This window comes from Oryzias latipes, chromosome 9 (genome assembly GCF_053564925.1).
Source record: "Oryzias latipes strain Hd-rR chromosome 9, Olatipes_Hd-rR_3.1".
Lineage (NCBI taxonomy): Eukaryota > Metazoa > Chordata > Actinopteri > Beloniformes > Adrianichthyidae > Oryzias > Oryzias latipes.
Genome location: NC_136245.1, coordinates 5,142,614 through 5,162,198, shown reverse-complemented (window position 1 = coordinate 5,162,198; position 19,585 = coordinate 5,142,614). Strand labels below are relative to the sequence as shown.

At 42.2% G+C, this 19,585-nt stretch overlaps 1 protein-coding gene across 6 annotated transcripts; it reads right to left on the bottom strand.

Annotated features, from left to right (window-relative positions):
• Nucleotides 1–576: 576 nt before the first annotated feature.
• LOC101167626 (TNF receptor-associated factor 2) lies at nucleotides 577–19,021 on the bottom strand. Of its 6 annotated transcripts, XR_013657928.1 has the most exons (11): nucleotides 18,525–19,021; nucleotides 15,580–15,658; nucleotides 12,653–12,751; nucleotides 11,921–12,082; nucleotides 9,464–9,538; nucleotides 9,287–9,361; nucleotides 7,183–7,665; nucleotides 6,900–7,077; nucleotides 6,681–6,829; nucleotides 1,195–4,322; nucleotides 577–864 (listed from the first exon to the last, which is right to left on the bottom strand). XR_013657928.1 is itself a non-coding variant. In XM_020706264.3 (10 exons), exons 1-10 carry the CDS (start codon nucleotides 18,713–18,715, stop codon nucleotides 4,104–4,106), a joined length of 1,746 nt encoding a protein of 581 aa, XP_020561923.1. In that variant the 5' UTR covers nucleotides 18,716–19,021; the 3' UTR covers nucleotides 577–4,103. The 6 variants fall into 6 exon arrangements, 5 of the variants coding, with proteins under 5 accessions (XP_020561923.1, XP_011477930.1, XP_020561924.1 ...); XM_020706264.3 differs by having other exon boundaries at nucleotides 577–4,322; nucleotides 9,464–9,574; XM_011479628.4 differs by having other exon boundaries at nucleotides 577–4,322.
• Nucleotides 19,022–19,585: the final 564 nt, after the last annotated feature.

Here is a 19,585-nt window from a genome sequence, read left to right as displayed (position 1 = left end):
ATTCTCATTTACTTCTCTTCTCTAGTCCATTCATCATCCCCCTCTGAGGGAGCAGTAGTGATTCCAGATTCCCGTCGACTCATCTGTGCTCCTGCACTCAGCTCTGGACCTCGTCTCTGGCTTGTCTCGCAGCGTTGCAGCCGTCCCCCAACTCCATCTGGATGAAGTCCATCTGCTACACTATGTAAACATGTATTTGTGAGTTAGATGAGTAAATTCTTGTCTAAGAGTCCTAGTACATCGCCTGTCCATCCTGGGAGAGGATCCCTCCTTCATGTAGACATCCCTGAGGTTTCTCCTTTTTTTCCCCCCGGAATCCATGTTTTGTTTTGTTTTTTATACTTTTTCCTTACTGAGAAGAAGTGTCTGAGGGCTGAGATGCCCAGTTTAGCTTATTCTGTTTAGTTTAGCATTCAGCTTTTATATTTTATGACTGATTTCATGTTCTTATACAATTACCCATGAAGCCCATTGAGACGACTATTGCTGTAATATTGGGCTACGTAAATAAAATTGAATTATAGTGTTCCGGGATTAATGGCACAGATGAGTCCCATCTCACGGGAACTCACTTAATTTCAGCCTGAACTCTTGAAACTTTATTCAAACTAAATACAAATACAGAACAGACATCTGATTGTACAAAGAGTAACAATTACACACTAGGATCAGACTCATGGTTACTACAGAAGGAAACATTTTGACTTCAGAGATGAAAAACAAAAACCTTTATGAATGTTGTCTCTTTTGGTTGGGACAGCTGTGTTACTGTCCTCAACAGTGAGGCAGTGTGGCGTTGAAGTCGACAGAAGGTTGTTTACATTCAACACACCAGATGAAGACTCCAGTCAGGCGACGTATTTCCTGGATGGAGATGAGATGTGAAGCCCTTTGTTGGAGGTGACTGCTGCCTGAATGTACAAAGTCTGTTTGCCAAACTGCTCTCATACATGGAAATCACAGACTGCTGCCATTTTGTCGCACATGTTTCTCTTGCAATAAGCTGCAGCCGCTACAGTTTGTCACAATCATACAAGCACAACACAAACTGAACCCTCAGCTTTCAGTGAACAAACATACACACACGCACATGCTGCACCCTCCACTAACTGAAAAATTACCAAACAAAAATAAGACACTGCTTTACAATACAAGCCTACACAATGTGTGTAAAGTGGAGTTGACTCCGCCCACCTCCAACACCAGCAACTGAGCGAAGTTTGAAGTTCCGGCAGGTTCACTCACGAGTCCACCCCCTGGACGGAAGAGATTTTATACAAGGAACCCCCCTGAATGCCGGCCCATTCTTCTGTAAAGGCATGAACAAGTAATAGATTTTTTTATACTTGTGGACAGGAAGGAGATGTAAACACTTGACTTCAATCTGTCAGAGTGAGCACACAAAAGCTAAAGCAAACTCAAAGGAAGCCACACAGGAAACAACTACAAAACAAAAGATGAGACGCAAAATAGCAGCAACCATAACATTTGTAGACACGATGTTTAATCAACAGCAGAATAACTGGATGTTTGCACAGACATCCCATCATTACTTGCCTAAGTAATGAGTGTCTTTAATCTAAGCTCACTAGACTTCCAGGTGGACGGGGCTCGGGCAGGTCATCAGGCATTCATGGTGTTCATTCTGTGCCTAGCTGAGGCTTTTTGGTCCGTCTCCCTGGTTTAGTCACACTGTGACTTGTATCTGGGAGGCCCAATCTCAGGGGCAATTGGTCAAAACTACAAGGACGTAATCCATCAATCCACCTTTAGGTCTGGGGCTCCAAACCAGATCTGACCTGATGGAGTTTCCATGATCACGAGAACCGAGAGAAATCGGCCCAAAACAACACGACAGGAGTTAGTGGAGGATCTCAAAGCAGCTGGAACCACAGTCACCAAGAAAAATCCTTTGTCATACTTTACACAACAAAGTAGCCCTGCTTAAGAAGGGGCCGTCTGAAGTTTACCAATACCCACCTACGTGATTCAGAGAGTGATTGAGAGAAGGAGTTGTGGTCAGATGAGACCAAAAATCTTTGGCATCAACTCAACCTGTCACATTTGGAGGAGGAGAAATACCGCTGATGACCCCAAGAACACCATCAAGCATGGAGGTGGAAACATTGTCTTTTCTGCACAGGGCTACTTCACTGTGTAGCCAATGGAAGGATGGGCGGAGCCATGTACCATCAAATCCTGAGTGATAACCTCCTCCTTGGATGGCCCAAATGACCCAAAACATTCAGCCAAGAGAACAAAGGAATGGCTGGAGAAAAAGCATATTAGGGTCATGGAGAGTGTGCTTGACATTAAGGGTTTTGCCACTAAGTACTTTGTGTTTCTGTCAAGAAGGATCAAATACTTATTTCCTCCACTGTAAATATAAATCTCTTGAATGTGAAGAAGGTAATATAATAACTTCATTAACAGTAAAATCAGCAAAAACTAGATGTTAACGACTTCTCTGGGTTTGCTCTGCTGCTGGACAAGACAAAAAGGAAATATGATGGCGCACAGACCATTCCCAAAACACAAAATACACAACATATACGCAGAACATGTAACAAAATGTCCAGAAGAAACGGAATACTGCACATGCAGAATATGCACACCCAAATCTTCAATCATATAAGTTCTTTGGGTGGAGTTTTCTTGGTCCAGTTTGGATGGAATTTCTTGCTGAGAACTAAAAAGTTTTAATTGCAGCAAGCCTCACCACAAACTTCATTTCATAAAAGGAGGATAACAATCCTGCTTTATGGGAAAAATAAAAACTTTCAGCTCCAACACAGTTTCTGTCTTGAAGCTTTGGATGCTCCAATGTTTTTTTTTGTTTTTTTGTGTGGAAAAAGGGATAGATACTGATGTGAACGCGCTCTGCAGAAGCTGCTGCATCTTCTGGAACATCGTGAAGCTGGTGTGAAACTACAGGCATGGATGCAACTAATGAATCCTGACAGTTTATCTAAATTGTACCTAAAAAACACATTTAATGTTTCCTAATCTCCAGAACATTCATGAAAATGGTCAGTTCATCCTTCACATATCTTTCTTGCCACATAGTGAAGATAAGAAGGCGCTCTCGGTCATCCCCATCCTACACGATGACCCGGAATTCCTGGAATTCAAACAAAGTTTACAACCACAGATGTTATTTTTGACACACTGAAACCAAACAGCTCTGGACTGATTCCATCTGGCTCTGATGTTTGAGTTGTAACTGCATAAAAAGATAAGAAAATATTCAAGATCCCACCGATAGAAAGATGGAATTTCCCTCAGATGCTTTATTCTGCAGGTGAGTCACAGATGCACAAACCCGACAAACCCTCTGCGGAGTTGGAAATGCATCAGCTCCTACGACCACCTGAAGACACAGTCGACAGGTTTCCTTTGTAATAACTTTGAACAGCTGTTCCCCAAACGATTCATGACCTACAGGTGACGTTTTGATTTAAATAAAGCAGTTTATATTTGTGCAGTGAGGCACAAATGTCACAAACATTCAAGGACTGTCAGATTTCGGTAATGTAGAAACTACTTCGAGAGCAGACTGAAGCAGGTCGAAGACACTTGCGACAAACCTAATATTTTCTGACTGTGGTTCATATTCCTGTGAGATAAGAGAGAGGTGCTGCGGCTCCTACAAGCTAATGAAGCCTGTACTTGTTTTAAGACATCTTGGAATCTCCTGCGTACAGGCTGCTAGCCTGATGAGGGCTGGAAACGACCACTCTGCCGCGCCTGAAACACCTTAGTTTCCACGAAGAGGTTAGAAGTCTTGGAAATAGAACCTCTATCTGTCGACTCAGCACATGAAGAAACACGTGAAGAAACCGCAGATGGGCATACAGACAGATCTGGAGAACAATGGTCTCCAAGTTACCCTCACTTGTTGAGTCATTTAGATAAATGCCTGGGTGATCGACACAGTTTATGATAACCTTTACAACCAGGAGCCTAAGCAAAGACTTGATCCTGCGTACGGCCATCGACATTATCAACCACATCCAGCTAATCAGGCAGAGACTCAACTCGCAGGGGTCAGTTATGGTTTAGTAGCAACAAAGGCAAAACTGGTTTATGTCCTCAAATTCTGCCTAGAGCCCAGAGAGATCTACAATAGCCTTTATGAAGATGGTTTCATCACGGATGTACGAGTTCTTGGAGTCCAGCTTAGACAGTGGACAGAAGAGTGGGCAGCCACTGGCGATGTTCATGTCGCTGACGGGCCTTTGGAAAGATGAGGACGAGATGTCGGGCCGGAAGGCGTCGATGATGTGCTCCCTGTTGTTCTGGTCCAGCAGCATAAGCGTGACCTACAGACGGTGGGAATGGAGCGTGTTATCCTGTTTTTGTCCGTTTGTCATCTAGTCAGACATGGACTGAGGAGAGCAGTAGACCTGGCTACAGTTCAAAAGCTGCATTCACACTAACCGTGTCATGGGCGTCTAGTTTCAGTGTTAAAGTCCCACTCTTATCATCTTTTGATCTACTGTATAAGCGTTCCTGGTGATCTTTTAATTATGATTATGCTGTTTTTAGCCAAAATGTAAAAACCTGTGTTCTTTTCTAGGACATGGTTTCTGCAGAGTGGCAGTAGGACACTAGTAATTTGCCTACGAGTTGTGGGCGGGACTGTGGCCTGGAGTAAGCGCACCCCTGTAACTCGACATCCATTTGTTTTCATGCTCTCTCACTAGCATACAGCCGCACACAACCCCTATCTATCATTAACTGTGCTAACAGTTAATGCAAGCAAGTTTATAGCTATCCAGCCGTACAGTTTTGATCCAGAGTCCAGCTCGGACGAGGAAAACACAGACGTTTATAGATCTAGTGGTCTACAAGAGGACTAGATCTATGGAATTCAAATGGTTAAAAGAGGATGTGTAACGGTCATTTGTTTTGGTTAATAAATGCTGGTTAAGTTATGGGGAGCTTTATTTTGAAGGTAATTTTAGTTTGAAAATACCGGTAGTGGTTAGAGCGCTTAAAGCACATGTTATTGTGCAGAAAGAGACTGCTAATTTTAGGTTGAGGGTCTGTAAGATGGCAGGAACAGAATGTAAAACGGGGGAGATGGGAAATGAGTAGAGGCTTACTTCCTGCCATCCCGCCCACAACTCAAAGGTGACTTTCTGATGAACTACTGCCACTTTGCAGAAACAATATCTTAGAAAACGACACAGGTTTTGTGACCTTTGGGAAGGCTTTTACATTAGATCAAAAGATGAGTGGAGTGGGACTGTCAGCACCTGAAGTCATGACCACGCCGGTCATGTACACACCAGTGGTTCACATTTCTTTGCATCCTGCACGTTTCCCTTTGAAAAAGGATTTGACCAGCTGGTCTTTTACTTTTTATCAGCTAAATTTTCTCCACACTAAGGAATGAAAAAGCAGATCCTTCCTGCCTGGAGGAAACGTGCCTGGCTGAACACACCAACTATCTATAGGACAAGTGGAGGTTGATGTGTCTATCTCAGCTATCCCTGGAAGACGAAGATATGTAAATATTTGGATGTTTGATAATCCGATTTCGCACACTAGGGATTGGAGGATTTCTGATTTATCTGGCTGTCTTGAAGCTGCCGACAGTTAGAGGCCGGCTAATTGGAGCTTTATGTAGAGATACACCAGGCGGCTAAGACTCAGACTGGTAGAGATGTAGCTTGACCAAAAGCTCAATGTCCTAAACTTGCCGACAGAATGCTTGCTGTCCTTGAGTTTATTTGGACAGTCGCGGTTGACGTCACCAGCAGGTGTCACATTCTGCAGCGACTGGATGGCCGCTCCGATGGCTCTGCGACAAATCGCTTTAAAGTTCAAACCGGCCCTGAGGCTGCAGCCAACCGAAACGGTGTACTGGAGCACTTGGACCTTGCCTGCCCTGGTGCTCCTGGAGTACGGTGGTCCCCGCTATATCACGGTTCACCTTTTGCAGTTTTCTTAATGTAAAGTTTAGCATGCTTTTTACATCCTTTTTAACAGCACATTGTTCTGCATCCTGATTGGCTGTTGACATTGTCAAGAAATCTCTTCCATGTCGTCGCCTGTTCAGAATGTGTTCAGTTTGCAAAATATACACAAATCTTTGATCGCAGTCAGATCTTCGTTTTCATTCTAGAATCATGGACTTATTTTTCTATGAAGGTTTGAGCTTTGATCATTTTAACAATAGAGAAAAATGTGAAAATGTTCATGTCTGTATGAGAAAAGTGTAGAAAATGTGTAAGGAGTTTTACAGCCTTAAAACATTCGTAATCCTACTTTATGAATTTCACCTATTGAGGATTATTTATTGAACGTAACTCCCATGATAAACAAAGGAATCGTTTTTCCAATTTTTTCTCCTTTGCAATGACAAAGGCAACATGCAATTAGATTATTCATGTTTAGATGAATTTGTTTTTTCACAAAGCCATTTAGTCAGAGTCTGACGGGAGTCCGTGCTCTACACCTTTCAGGTCAATCCAGCCTCCTCTCACTGTCAGCATCGGATTCCGTCAGGGACTTTATTTTGCTCACGAAGAAACTAATTGTCTTCTTGCTTTTTCTACTGGTTGCTTTCTTCTGTAAAGAACCCGTGTTTCCGACATTTTGGTTAGATCAAAAGAATATAAAGCCCAGTCACGGCAAACCTTGGCTTCCAAAGGCTTTTGTCATTTATTTACCTTCTGATTAAAAGGCCACTTGAGAAGCGCGTCGCTGTGTCCCCGCATGACCACAAAGAACAGAGACAAGTGCGTACCGCGGCCCGTCCCGTCACCATTCAGGTAGATCCGCAGACACATCTTGTAGCCGTATTTACTCGTATAAAATGCTGAAATCCAGAGTTGGCCGTCAAATTCTGGGATGTGTCCAGAAAGAAGTTCTTAAATTGAAACACTTACCAGGAGAAAACATTGCTGGAGCTCGTCCAGCCATGGCGTCCTGCCTCTTCTTGGTGAAATCAGAGATTTTCCATATAAAGATGCCGTCGTAGGTGGCTGCGGACATGTCCTTCATTTTGCCCTCCATTTCCACGATGGACAGGTCCCTCAGGCTCACAGTCCTTTCCAGCTGACGGACCTGCAGCACAGTGGGGGCAAGACTTTCACTAATGAGGTCATTGTTAAATCACACTAGAAACAGCAGATGCAGCTGTAAGCAACAGAGCTATAAGTCACTCCTCACCTTATTACTAAGGATCTCAATCTTATCTTGATCCAGTCGATGCTGGCGGTTGTAGGCCTCCATGGTGGCGCAGGAGCGCTCCAACTCTCGGTTGAGGATGCACACGATGTTTTCAAACGTGCTCACTTTGAGCTCCAGCTCCTGGCACCGCCGGCTCAGCTCCGCCACCTTGGTCTTCTCGCTCTGCAGCTGCAGCTCCAGAGCAGCACCCATGGCGCTGTGGAGCGGGGTGAAGGAGGTGGCCAGAGTGGCGGCACATACACCCTGCAGGGGAGCTGTGCCGCTCCTGCCGAGCTGGCTCATCCTCAGCTCCAGATCCCTGAGAGACTGGTGGAGCTCGTGCAACTTCTGGCTGGCCACCTCCAGCCTCTGAGGCTGCAGGCTCTCCAGGCTCACCTTGATGCCCATGATGAAGTGCAGCAGCAGGTTGAGGTGCTCGTAAGAGCACTGCCGCTCATGGTCATGGATCTTCTCCTTCTCCACCTTTGAGAGAACACAAACAGAAAACAAAATGTTATTTAGCCACAATGGTCACAGAACAACCAAAGTGAATATGATTACAAAATTAGATTTTGAAAAAAATTTAAATTTAAAACTAAAAATCTGTCATGACAAAAAAAGATAGTTAAAACCTGATAACCTGGGGATTTAAAGCAAAAATCCTTACAATTTTCATTTTATCACAGCAACAGTCGGATAAAGTAAAGGTGTGCTGAGATAAAAACAACCAAATCAAATAATGTGAACAGATAATTGTGAGAAAAGTCAGCGAAAAGAAGCAATTCACATTTATTCTGACATGAAATGTTCCAGAAAAACTCATTCAAGAAAGATTTAATAACAGAGGGAAAGCAAGCAAAAACATTCAGATGTGTAAAGGCCATAAAATACATTCGAAAGTAAATAAAATGTATATTTAAACAACTTAATCAGGGCCTCAAAAGTCGCCGGAACGTGACAAAAATTCACAGCCCGTCAGTAAAATAGTCGCCTGCTACTTTTTGATGACAAAAGTTTCATTTAGTACCTTGCAGCAAATAATCTGTATACGATATAATAATAAACGCACCTTCACTTTGAGAAATATCCCTTGCCTGTTTACTTCATGGGTGCAGCCATTTTGGTTTTGGTGGACACCGAAAGGCATCAATCGTAAGGACATCTGTGATTGGTCGATAGCAAGGCTGCAGCCGTCCTTGACATCGGCCTCACAGAGACAGATCATCATCATGATGTTGCTGGATTCATGGCTACATGTTTAAACATCTACAATCTAGTGCACCTTCTTCTTTCTAGTTGGTATTGGTGTGGTGACCATGAAAACCTGGTTTAAATTCTGCATAAATTACAGCACTTGAAATTTAAAGTAAATCCCCCAAATAAAGCTGGGTCTGTACACCTCTGCACTGCCTTTTTGATGCAAAGCTATGAATGTTTGAGAAAAGAGTATTTTTGATTTTTTCAACGAGCTCTCAGGCCCATTTTTTAAATGTTTTTAACAATGATGTGGGACTTGGGCCTAAAAAAGCAGGTAGTTGGCTTTAACTGGGAGAAAACTTGACTTAGTGCCGTACCATCAGCCAGAACAAAACTTTAGTGTTTCCTCTGAAAATACAATGCTATAGATTCATTCAAACCAAGTTAAAGTTAAAGTTAAAGTTTGGAGTTAAAGGACTAAATCTAATAGCACTGATTTATACCTGAAATAGTGTGTGAAACTCTCATATGTAGCATCTGAAGCTGCCATGGAGGACCCCTGAAAATCTCTTTTAGTTAGAGTATCTGTTGTTTTAAAAATAAATTTAGGGTCATTTTTGTTCACTATTATTAGGTTTTAGAAGTGGAGGGTTATATCTTGTTCTACAGCATTACTGTATATAGTTTCTTGTTCTTTCAAATTTCTTGATGAACAGTTAATTTAGTTTTCCTCCACTTCCTCTCTGCTCTCCTGCATTCTCATTACGATAGTTTTGATCTTTTCTTTTCTCCGGGTTGCTGCAGACCACATACTTGGACAGAAAACACACTGGTTCAACAATGCAGCAAAAACATCACAAATGCAGGAATGACAAGGAGGAAATTGAAGACAAAAACATCTACTTACAGACGTGTCGCAGCCAACAACATGAAATCTGCATGGAGCTTTAAATTTACTGCAGAACTTAATATGGTCCACATACTGCAAAACAAGAACGACAGAAGCCACAGGTGCAAACAACATGCTGTTACATTTCATGCCTGTCCACATGGAGGAGAATTCTGACTGAAGAATGCGCCTCACCTTTTCTCTGGGGATCTTTTTCTTGGCACAGCCCTCACACATCATTGGGTACTTTGGACAGATTTCATCATGAGCCTGGAAGATCAACGAAGACAACAACTGACAATGTTCCTGCAGGCAGAAACACAGTGATGCCATTGTGTTTGCCCTCATTCCTTACTTGTTTGCATGTTTGTTACACTTCAACAGACAAATAAAGCAGGTAAGCTTAAACAAATTTAAGTAAGGGGTAATGGCCGATGGAGTGTGCAGTATCAGAAATTAACACATGCCGTGGAAGCCTGAACCATTAGACGCAAAATGTTCATTTGTGTAGCCCTTTGTAGCCCAGAACTACACAAGGGGCCTGAAGAGAGCTGGGACCACAGTAGCAAAGGTTATAATAAAAACCCACTAGGTTGTCATGGATTTAAGTCCTGCAGAGCTCTAAAGGACCCCCTGCTTCAGAAGGCCCATGTCCAGACCCGTCTAACGTTCTCCAGATCCTGTTCCAGAGGAAGACAGGTAGAATGTCATGTAATCAGATTAATTCATTTTTCTATTCCGTTTAGTACCTTTCGGGGTCACGGGGCTGCCGGGGCCTATCCCGGCCACTTGTGGGGGAAGGCAGGGGACACCCATCTAATCAGATGAAACCAAAATTGAACCCTTTGGTTTAAAACGCCACTTGCTCCGTTTGAAGTGGGAAGAATGCCGTTAAATCCCATAACACCAAACCTACTGTGAAGCATGGGGGTGGAAACATCATGCTTTGGGGTTCTGCAAAGGGGACAGGATGACTGATCCTAATTAATGAAAGGATGATTAGGGATGTATAGGGGTTACCGTGTGTACGACGGAGTTTTAGGGCCACGGTGAGGAAAAAAAATTCTGGCCAACACGACGAGATTAAAGTCGTCATGTCGACTTTAATCTCGTCATGACGAGAAAAAACTCGACACAAAGTTTCGAGAAAAAACTCGTCCTGTCGAGATAAAAGTGGAAATAAAGTTTCGAGATTAAAGTCGCAATGTTGCGCGACAGCAGTGAAGCGGAGTCTTTCAGGAGTATTCAGTGTTATGGCTAATGTTAGTGAGCTAGTGGCTTTGTATTTAAGAGTTTACGACAGAGTTTTATGGCCACCAAAAAAAATAAATTTTATAAGGAGATAAAAACTCGTAAATTTACGGGAAAAAAGTCATAGATTAACAAGGAGAAAACCCCGAAGTTGTCTGTTTATCGGAGCATCGCTTGAAGATGAAATATGTGGAGCCTTTTGTGAAGCTTTATTTCCGGATTATAGGTTTAAAACAAAGAGATGCTGAACCTTTTGGCGACTCAAAATCAGATTATTTTCCGTGTAACAGTCTTTCCGGGGTTCGGTGTCAGTAAAGCGGAGTTTCATATGTAAAATAAGTAGCTCAGAGACACGTTTGGGTGTAGAGGACCGCTGCAGCCTTTATTCTCCTTTTCATTCACATAACCTGAAGTTCATCTGTCACATTACGTCATGAATCTGTCATCCGATCACCAATGCGGAAGTAAACAGTGTTCCATACGCCCCCTCCTGCAGATGAAACGACCCGTTTGATCATTAAAAAACAAAGATGAATGAAAATAGTCTGTTATATTAGCATTACAACGTTGAAAAAGTCAAAAAGTGCTTCTCCTCCTCAGACGGAAGCATCACACAAACATAGAGATCTGGTCTTTGGTGGAGGAAGAAAGGATTCAAGCAAACAGCTGCAGGGACACCGATGACGGCTTCATCGGGCTGCAGTGATCCTACAAACCAACAATCAATAAATAAAACTTTAATAACTTGTAAATCAAACAAATGAGCTTCCAGACATTTGGAACGTTATCAATTAACATTCAGCTCACCTGTTCAACAAAGTTTAGTCGGTCTGCTCTGCTGCTGCACGGCGTTCACCTGCTGCTCTGCGTGCTGCTCACTTCCACAATAATCTCGTAAATTTATGAGTTTTTTTCGCTCGCGCGCAACATTGCGACTTTAATCTCGAAACTTTATTTCGACTTTTATCTCGACAAGACGAATTTTTTCTCGAAACTTTGTGTCGAGTTTTTTCTCGTCATGACGAGATTAAAGTCGACATGACGACTTTGATCTCGCCACGTTGGCCAGAATTTTTTTCCCTCACCGTGGCCCTAAAACTCCGTCGTACCATGTGCAACATGATTTCCTGGATTCTTTTTCACATCCCTTTTCTCACAGTTCCATTTCAGTTACAGACCAAACTTTTTGGATGGGAAAACCTGCAGAATTACTTGTTTGGCCCCTGTAACTCAGTGGGGCTGCATTCCCTAGAGGTGTTGCGTACATAGACATGACAGGAGGGAATTTGGAAGGTTTCACAGGGTGAGCACGAGTTCACATTTTTATATCTCACACATCCACAGGTGAGATATCACAGCCCCAGCTAAAACACAAGTGAGATATTGGGAAGCAGGCCTGACCTTGATGTTCTTCAGCAGGAAGGGCTCCTTGCAGTATTTGCAGTTGAGCGTCCTCTCCGGACACTCCCTCTCGTTGTGGCGCTCCTGCTCGTTGGCTCTCATCAGCTCTTTGCAAGAAGGGCACATGATGATAGTGAAGTCACAGGAGCCCTCATGACTGGCCTGCAGGTCACAGGGATGATGTCATTGTCTGTTTTCAGGTGATATTGTTTAAATAATGATTAGTAATTGCAGAAATGAGAAAAATCCTTTTTTTTTTAAAACTTTTTATAACTTTTATAGCCCATTTTTTAATACATCCCTCAAATCCCACTCCTATTAACAAACTTGGAAAGAGAAACAAATCAGGGCGAATCTGAAAAGTGTGATTGGTGAAAAACTAGAGAACTAGAAAAACGGTTCCTTTTCCTTCTTGTTTAAAAGTTCTTTTGGGAAAGGCTGCCACCGGGGGAGCATCTGTTGTAGCTGCATGTTCAGGCAGTTTGGTTTTGTCCGTTTTAATTTTAGATGATCTGCTGTGAGGAAAGCAAACAAAGCGTAGGTGAAAAACTACAATTTGAAAGGATTCTGAGGGACTTTTGCACTCTGATAGAAAGGCTTTCTTATGATTTATCTGAGAATTAGAACCCAACCTCCCCTTCCTGAGCAGGCAGCTTAAATTATTAGAAGTGCTGAAGTCCTTTTGCTGCAGGAGAAGAGTGCAGATGTTCAGACGTACATACAGCCACTAACCTCATATTCTTTGACAGTGCCCGTCCACGTGCATCCTTCGTTGGGACAGACTGCAGCCAGGGCCTCCACCTCCCTCCGTGCTGCATTGTCGTGGAAGGCCTGTGGAAGAGGAGGAAAGGGTTACTTCCACTGTGTCTGCTGCTGCAGCGTTACACGTCAGTCATCAAGAGCCTCGTGCTGCAAGGTCATTTTTCAGCCCCGGCTCTTCTGTTCATGTCAGGTGCAGTAGGGGAAAAAAACAATGTTCATAACAAATACAGAATTTGTTAAAACATTTACTGATAGAAAAAAACGTGAATACGATCCGGTCTAAGATGAGAAAAGGAGGAGATGGAGTTAAACTCCAGAACAAAGTAAAAAAAATCTACATTTGGAAGCATTTTCTATCATTGTGATTCAGATCTTCATATCAGAATCCAGAGCAGTGGGCTGCAGAACTACAGGAGAGTATTTCAAACAGTATCCTGCCTGGTCCAAACAAGAAGTTCCCTCAAAGGTCAAGGAGATCTGAAGAGTTTCATCTAGTGGGGTGAATAAAGCCTTACCCCATAGCTGGATTAGCACAAACCATAAGCTACATACTATCTTCTTAGTAAATGAAATCCATCAAGAGACTGGTCCCGACAGTTCAGACATCTGTGAAGGTCTCTGACCAAAACAAGGTCTGAATCCAGAACCCAAATCTGGCAAATCGGGTAAGAGCCGAACCAACGCCTGAAAAGCACAAATGGAGATCCATGTAATGTGGACTGATGAGCTGTTGGCTTTGGTTCTGCCGTTCTCAGGAGACATCATGAAAACGTTTGACCCTGTTCACCAACGATTTCCTTCCATTTCAGCGTTCATTTCATAAATATAATCGGGGTATTGTACTCTAATCCTACAGCTGTGGTGAAGACAGAACTTTTCTCAGTATAATCCTAAGCAGTCAGCAGCTCATCCCATTTCTCTGAAAGCAAATCTCCACTACAGTTCCAAATAAGTGGATGACATTCTTTTATACAATTAAAAAAAGGGGAATGAACTTTAATTTATTCAATTATCAGTTGTTTTACGGACACATGAGGGTAAAGAATTATTTAGATAAGATCTGACACCCTATTGATGTCACTACTTGCTGCTGCTCGCTTCTGGGATCACTTACAGAGTTTAATGTTAAGTTTGTTGGGAGTGGTTAACATCCTTGTCAGTTCAGACTCTTAGGTCTAATGGTGAACTACCTTGATCCAACTTTCAAAACCACTGGGGACATACTTTGATCTTTAAACTTCTAGTATAATAATACGATCAAAGTAGTGTGTGTGTGGGTGTGTGTGTGTGTGTGGGGGGGGTTATCCATTCAGGCTGAAGGTCCACTTTAGTCGTATTTTGGCTCATCTGATGCCTGTTGGGAAAGCTCCCGGTATCTCATGTAACTGGAATCCATACTTAACATTTTTTGTGCTCTATAACTTCTAACAAATGAAGATGTTGTAAAGTGTTTTGACAAAATGAATCCATTCTCTGGACGCTTGCTTGGGGTGAGAAACATTCATTCTTTTCGGTAGCGTTTCATGCAGCTGAAGTAAATCAGTAAATCCTTCTTATTTCTCACATTTTCTGTATTAATATTGAGAGAGCAGGGCAATCGTTTCTTCTTCTTCACAGATGTGCCCGATCTAGACCCCATTTTTGATTGGAAAAATGTTTGGAACACAGGCCAGCACTTTTCTTAGAACCCAGATGATCAGCGATATGACCTTAGTTTTATTGACAAACCAGTTCGGACCACTAAACTAACATCACAATATGAAATTTAAAGACCCACTCTGATAAAAGTCACGTTTTCTGTTTTTTAACATGTTCTTATGGCATTTTTCTGATGATGGAGACTATATATTAAGAAAACTAAGAATCAATCTGCATTTCTAAGTATTTCTTTATTGAAATCATTGTGCAGCAGGAGCAGACAAAAAAAACCCACACAGTTTGAAAAAGATTGTATTTGTGACAGAAAATACGCTGGGTGGGCCACCAGCTCCCTGCTCAAGCTCCATTCTGATGCATCCACTGATGAAAACTGTACGGCTGAACAGCTCCAATATTGCTCACTATTTAAGCTACCCCGGTAATTTTAGGTTGGGATTGTGAGGGTCTGTAAGCTGTCATTGTGTCCTTGGGCAAGAAACTTCACCCTCCTTGCCTCCGTGTAGCTCCACTGGCGTGTGCATGTGCACGAATGTCCCGGTGATGGTCAGAGGGGCCAAAGGCGCAAACTGGCAGCCACGCCTCTGTCAGTCTGCCCCAGGGCAGCTGTGGCTACATCAGTAGATACCACCACCAAGTATGAATGAGGAGTGAATGAATAATGGACACATTGTAAGCGCTTTGAGCATCTGGAAAAGCGCAGATAAATCCATTATTGTTATTATTATTATTATTAAACAACAGATGAATGATGGGAAATAGGAGTGGGCTTACGCCACACAAACAATATTGCCACAACTTGGAGGTGAATTTCTAACAAACTCTTGCTGCTCTGCAGAAACTATGTCCAAAGAAACGACACGTTTTTTTTTTAAATTATTATTATTTTGGCTAAAAACGGCATAATCAGAATTAAAAGATCACGAATTACTCTTAGAAATAACATAAAAACATGATGAGAGCGGGACTTTAAAGTTGTCCCTAACTGCATTGTAATGCCTTTCAGTTGAAAACAGAACTCTTAGCTTAATAATACTTATTTATTGATTATAAACAAACCTTTTGACACTTTTAGACTTTGAGGACCAATGGTGGAGGATCTTAACTCCTTGACGCCTAATTTTATTTTCACATTCATGCATGGACTTAAATAATTGTCAGTTTAAAACAATAAAAAAAAACCTGTTTTCATGTTTTTATGATGCAGTAATGCAGAGATAATGCAGAAATGATGTACTTACACCCCCCTGCTTGAGAATGGAGGTGGGTTCTTCAAACAGGTCCTCTTTGATGCACGCACTGCATTTCTGTGGCCCAGAGCTGGGAGGGATGAAGAACAACGCCCGTGAGTATAGAAATGCATATGCAGAGCTTCAATGCAACTCGCAGTCTCGTGCTCATGCTTTGGTATTCTTTCTATTGGTATTGGCCTAATTTTTAAATTAACCCTGAAAGCCAATCAGGTCCATTTAAAAGTTGGTTATTTGAGCTCAGATGCAGACACGCCTCTCTACATCGCCATTGTTGCCCCGCCCCCAGCGCTTTATGATTGGCCACAACACAGGTAAGGGCCAATTAGAAGCAAAAGCTGCATGTTAAAAAGGTAAGAAGATCTGAAGTCTTCACACACAGATCAGCTCAGCAAAGCTACATAGAGCAGCCACAGGACACATGTTGAAGCTACATAAACAGTCAATATGTTCAACGTGTGTTATACCCTTAGCCTGCCAGGTTGAGAAGTTAAGGATTTTCTTGTATCAGGATGTCAGAACTGTTCCAAATGGCAGTAAGTTTACTCGGTATAGAATAAGAATTGTCGTTTAAAGGAGGTCCCACCATGCTGTTTAATATTAATACATTTAAGAAAACATACCGCTTAATGGAACTGCTAATAAATGGAAAATAGGATAGTCTAATCCTTTCACATTAGCGGGCTGTTGGGTTATTATTAGACCATTTCAAAATATACTGTAGTCTATGAGCAAGGAAGAAGTTGTGTTTGGAAGTTTGGAAACTCTAAACCACCATGAGATTTAACATTTTTCAAAGTATTTTAAGCTGAGTCTTGATGGTATATTTTTTAAAAGGAATGCTACAGCTGATCGCCACTTTATACACCGGGAGGGAAAATAATAAATAATGACGCCATCCAATTGTGAAAAATGTATATTTCTATAATTAGCAAACTTGGAAAAACATTGAATCTTACATGCAATAAAAGCACCATCACAATTCACTTGGATGAAGTTACTCAGAACCTGTTTCATAACGTAACAAAAGGTGAATAAGCCAAATCCATACATATTAATGGTTGTGAATATGGCTACAAGATATAATGAAAATTTTAAGTGATCAATGTTGCGATGACGATATAACTTGGGATACGTTAACAAATAGCAAAACAACCAAAAACATCTTTTCCATTTCACTGCAACAGTTTGATTCAAATAAGCGTCAACATAAGTTATACTCCAAATGACCCTCGTCTATATAGTACAGGAGGCCAACATCTAACATAAAAAGGGCTCCATCCGATTGGTCAATGATGTAAAGGAGTCCATCTGATTGGTCAAATGCATAGAGGGATTTATTTGATTGATTAAATACTTCAAGCTGCCATAAGATTGTTTTAGCACATTTAAGGCAACCATTTAGCGCGATTTTCTCCGTCTTTTGCGATGTGCCTATTGCACAGCTTCACAATAACGATAAATTTGGGAGTTATCTTGCAGGCCTAGTTGTGAAGTTCTTAGAAATATTGATGGTATTTTGTTCAGACGTATCCAGTTCTATTTCTTTTAGGTATGGCAAATCACAAATGCAGTACTTTTGGTTTAAAAAAAACATACCGGTAGTTGCAATACTATTTCAACTTTGACCTATTTTTTTTTTTTTGCATTACTGTAATTGTTTTGAGTTGATGCCAAAATGTGTTTGAAAAAGCTATCAGAACTGCAGTTTATAAATGTAATACAATTTCAGAAATGTTTTTGTATTTCTTTGTAATAGAGTTTATGTTACAGTTGATGATGGCACAGTTGTTAAGGAGATTTCAAATTGTCATAAACCTTGCTGACCCCTGGTGCAAGTCTTTTACCAATGACACTTTTGCCAAAATGTCCATTGAAGTGTTGGAGCCGGAGGATCAATGACCTAGATGAGAGGTTTTCCTAAGACCCAATCTGATGAAAATTGTGTTTTTAACACATTCTTGTGGCCATTTTCTCATGAAGGAGGACATACAAAAATTGTAAGCTTAAAGTCACGTTTCCCCGTATTTCTTTTATTAAATCATGGTGAATCAGGAGCAGACAAAAAAAAGGACGTTGGAAAAAGAGCTTATGTGTGTCGTAGAAAATATGCCACAAGCTTCCTGCTCCGCTCCATTCTGATGCATCCACCCGCAGACAAACAGATCCATGTACGTCTTTGTTTTCCTCGTCTGAGCTGGAATTTGGATCAATAGCTCCAATACTGCTCGCCGTTTTTGTTGCATCGGTAATGTTAGGTTGGGGTGTGAGGGGCTGTAAGATAGCGGGAGAGAGTGTAAACAGAGAGCTCTCAGCAACATCTCAGAGGTGAAGTTCTGATGAACTCCTGCAGAAACTATGACCTAGAAAACACGTTTTTTGGTTGTTTTGGGCTAAAAACAGCATAACCTTATTTGAAGGACCACTATTGGAGTGGGTCTTTAAATACAGTAAACAACAAAAAAAATTATTGTTTTTCCCAGGAATTTGGGTTTAAAGGGATTCTTTGAAATTGGATTGTTTTTGTGTGGGTCCACATTTTAAGATCAAAACTCATTCAAGATCAATTTCCACTAACCCCACATTTCTATTGGGGAAGGGCCCCAAAAATGTCCCCCATTTGGTCCCTGGTTGCGCACAGAATCCATTCGTGTAAAAATACACCTGCGGATCTGCTGTCCGAACCCACCATTGAGACAGCAGTACCATGGTGGTCCGGACGCCCGCCGGCTTACAGAACCCGCTGCCAAACTTAAGCCAAACAGAACCGAACATCAGCGCGCGCGGCTCCGTGTGCGCCTCAGCCCAGGTTCTGCAACCGCACAGGTCAGAGGCAGCGCCGCTAACCGCTGTCATCCTCGGCTCGTCCACCTTCAGTCGGCGCGGCGTAACACGGGAGGAACCGAGACCGGAACGGTTGGGCAGCGCGGACTCACCTGACGGTTCTGTTGAAGCAGAAGCAGCAGAAGCGGTGTCCGCACTGGGCCTGCAGGGGCCTGCGCAGGATCTTCTCACACGAGTTGCACAGGTGCTTGTCTTCGAGGCAGTTGGCCAGGATTTTCCTCGGGAAGCCCGGCTTGCTGCCCTCCAGGGAGGACGGCGGAGACGGCTCCTGCTGGGCCGCCATTATTCCGGAACAGAACCGGACTCAGTGGGGTGTGTTCAAGAGCGCAAACGCAGCCGGGGGTGATTTTCGAAATAACCGCCAGCGGCCCCTCATCGCTTTTTCTCAGATTCATTCAGGCGCGTGCACCTGCTTATGTCACGAAGCCATGCAGACCAGGCGCGTTCACGTGGCGGCCGGGAACGCCGGGGAGCGATGCTGAACCAGGAGAACACCACAGAGGAGAGAACCTCATCAGCCAGCGGCTGGACTGGACCGCAACACCGAACCACCGAAGCTGCGCCAGCACCGGAAGTGGGGGGAACAATCGGTTCCCTTTACATGGGGCTCCATTAAAAAAAAGAAAGAAAAAAATGCTTTTTATACAAGTGAATCGGTTTGCGTGTGTATTTATATACTCTACATTTATGTAGAAAAATCTGTGTTAAAGAACAGAACCTTAACTTGCAAAATTACTAAAAGAAAACAGTTTTACCGCCATTTCTTCAATCTAGAAGAGTTTTGTATATTTTACCTTGCAACTGATAATTGTGATCAGGTACGATTTGCTAAATAAAAAGGTTAATCCATGACAGGGTAAATTAACGGCTAAAGCAATTATAGATTTGAACGTTTGATTTATTATTTAGAAGTCAATAATAGGGTAGTTAAAAAATAACCCAGCGAATTGTGATTTTTAAAATTATACACTAAAACCCTGAATATAAATAAACAGCTCGTGATTCACAAGGTTTTTTTTAATAAACATCTGAGTGCATACATACATGTTTTGTACCAAACAAATGGCAAAGCGTTATAATGCTACACAACATTTTAAGAACGGTTTAAACCAAAAGCGAGTGACATTGTCTTGTTTTTTTATTTAGTCCGTCC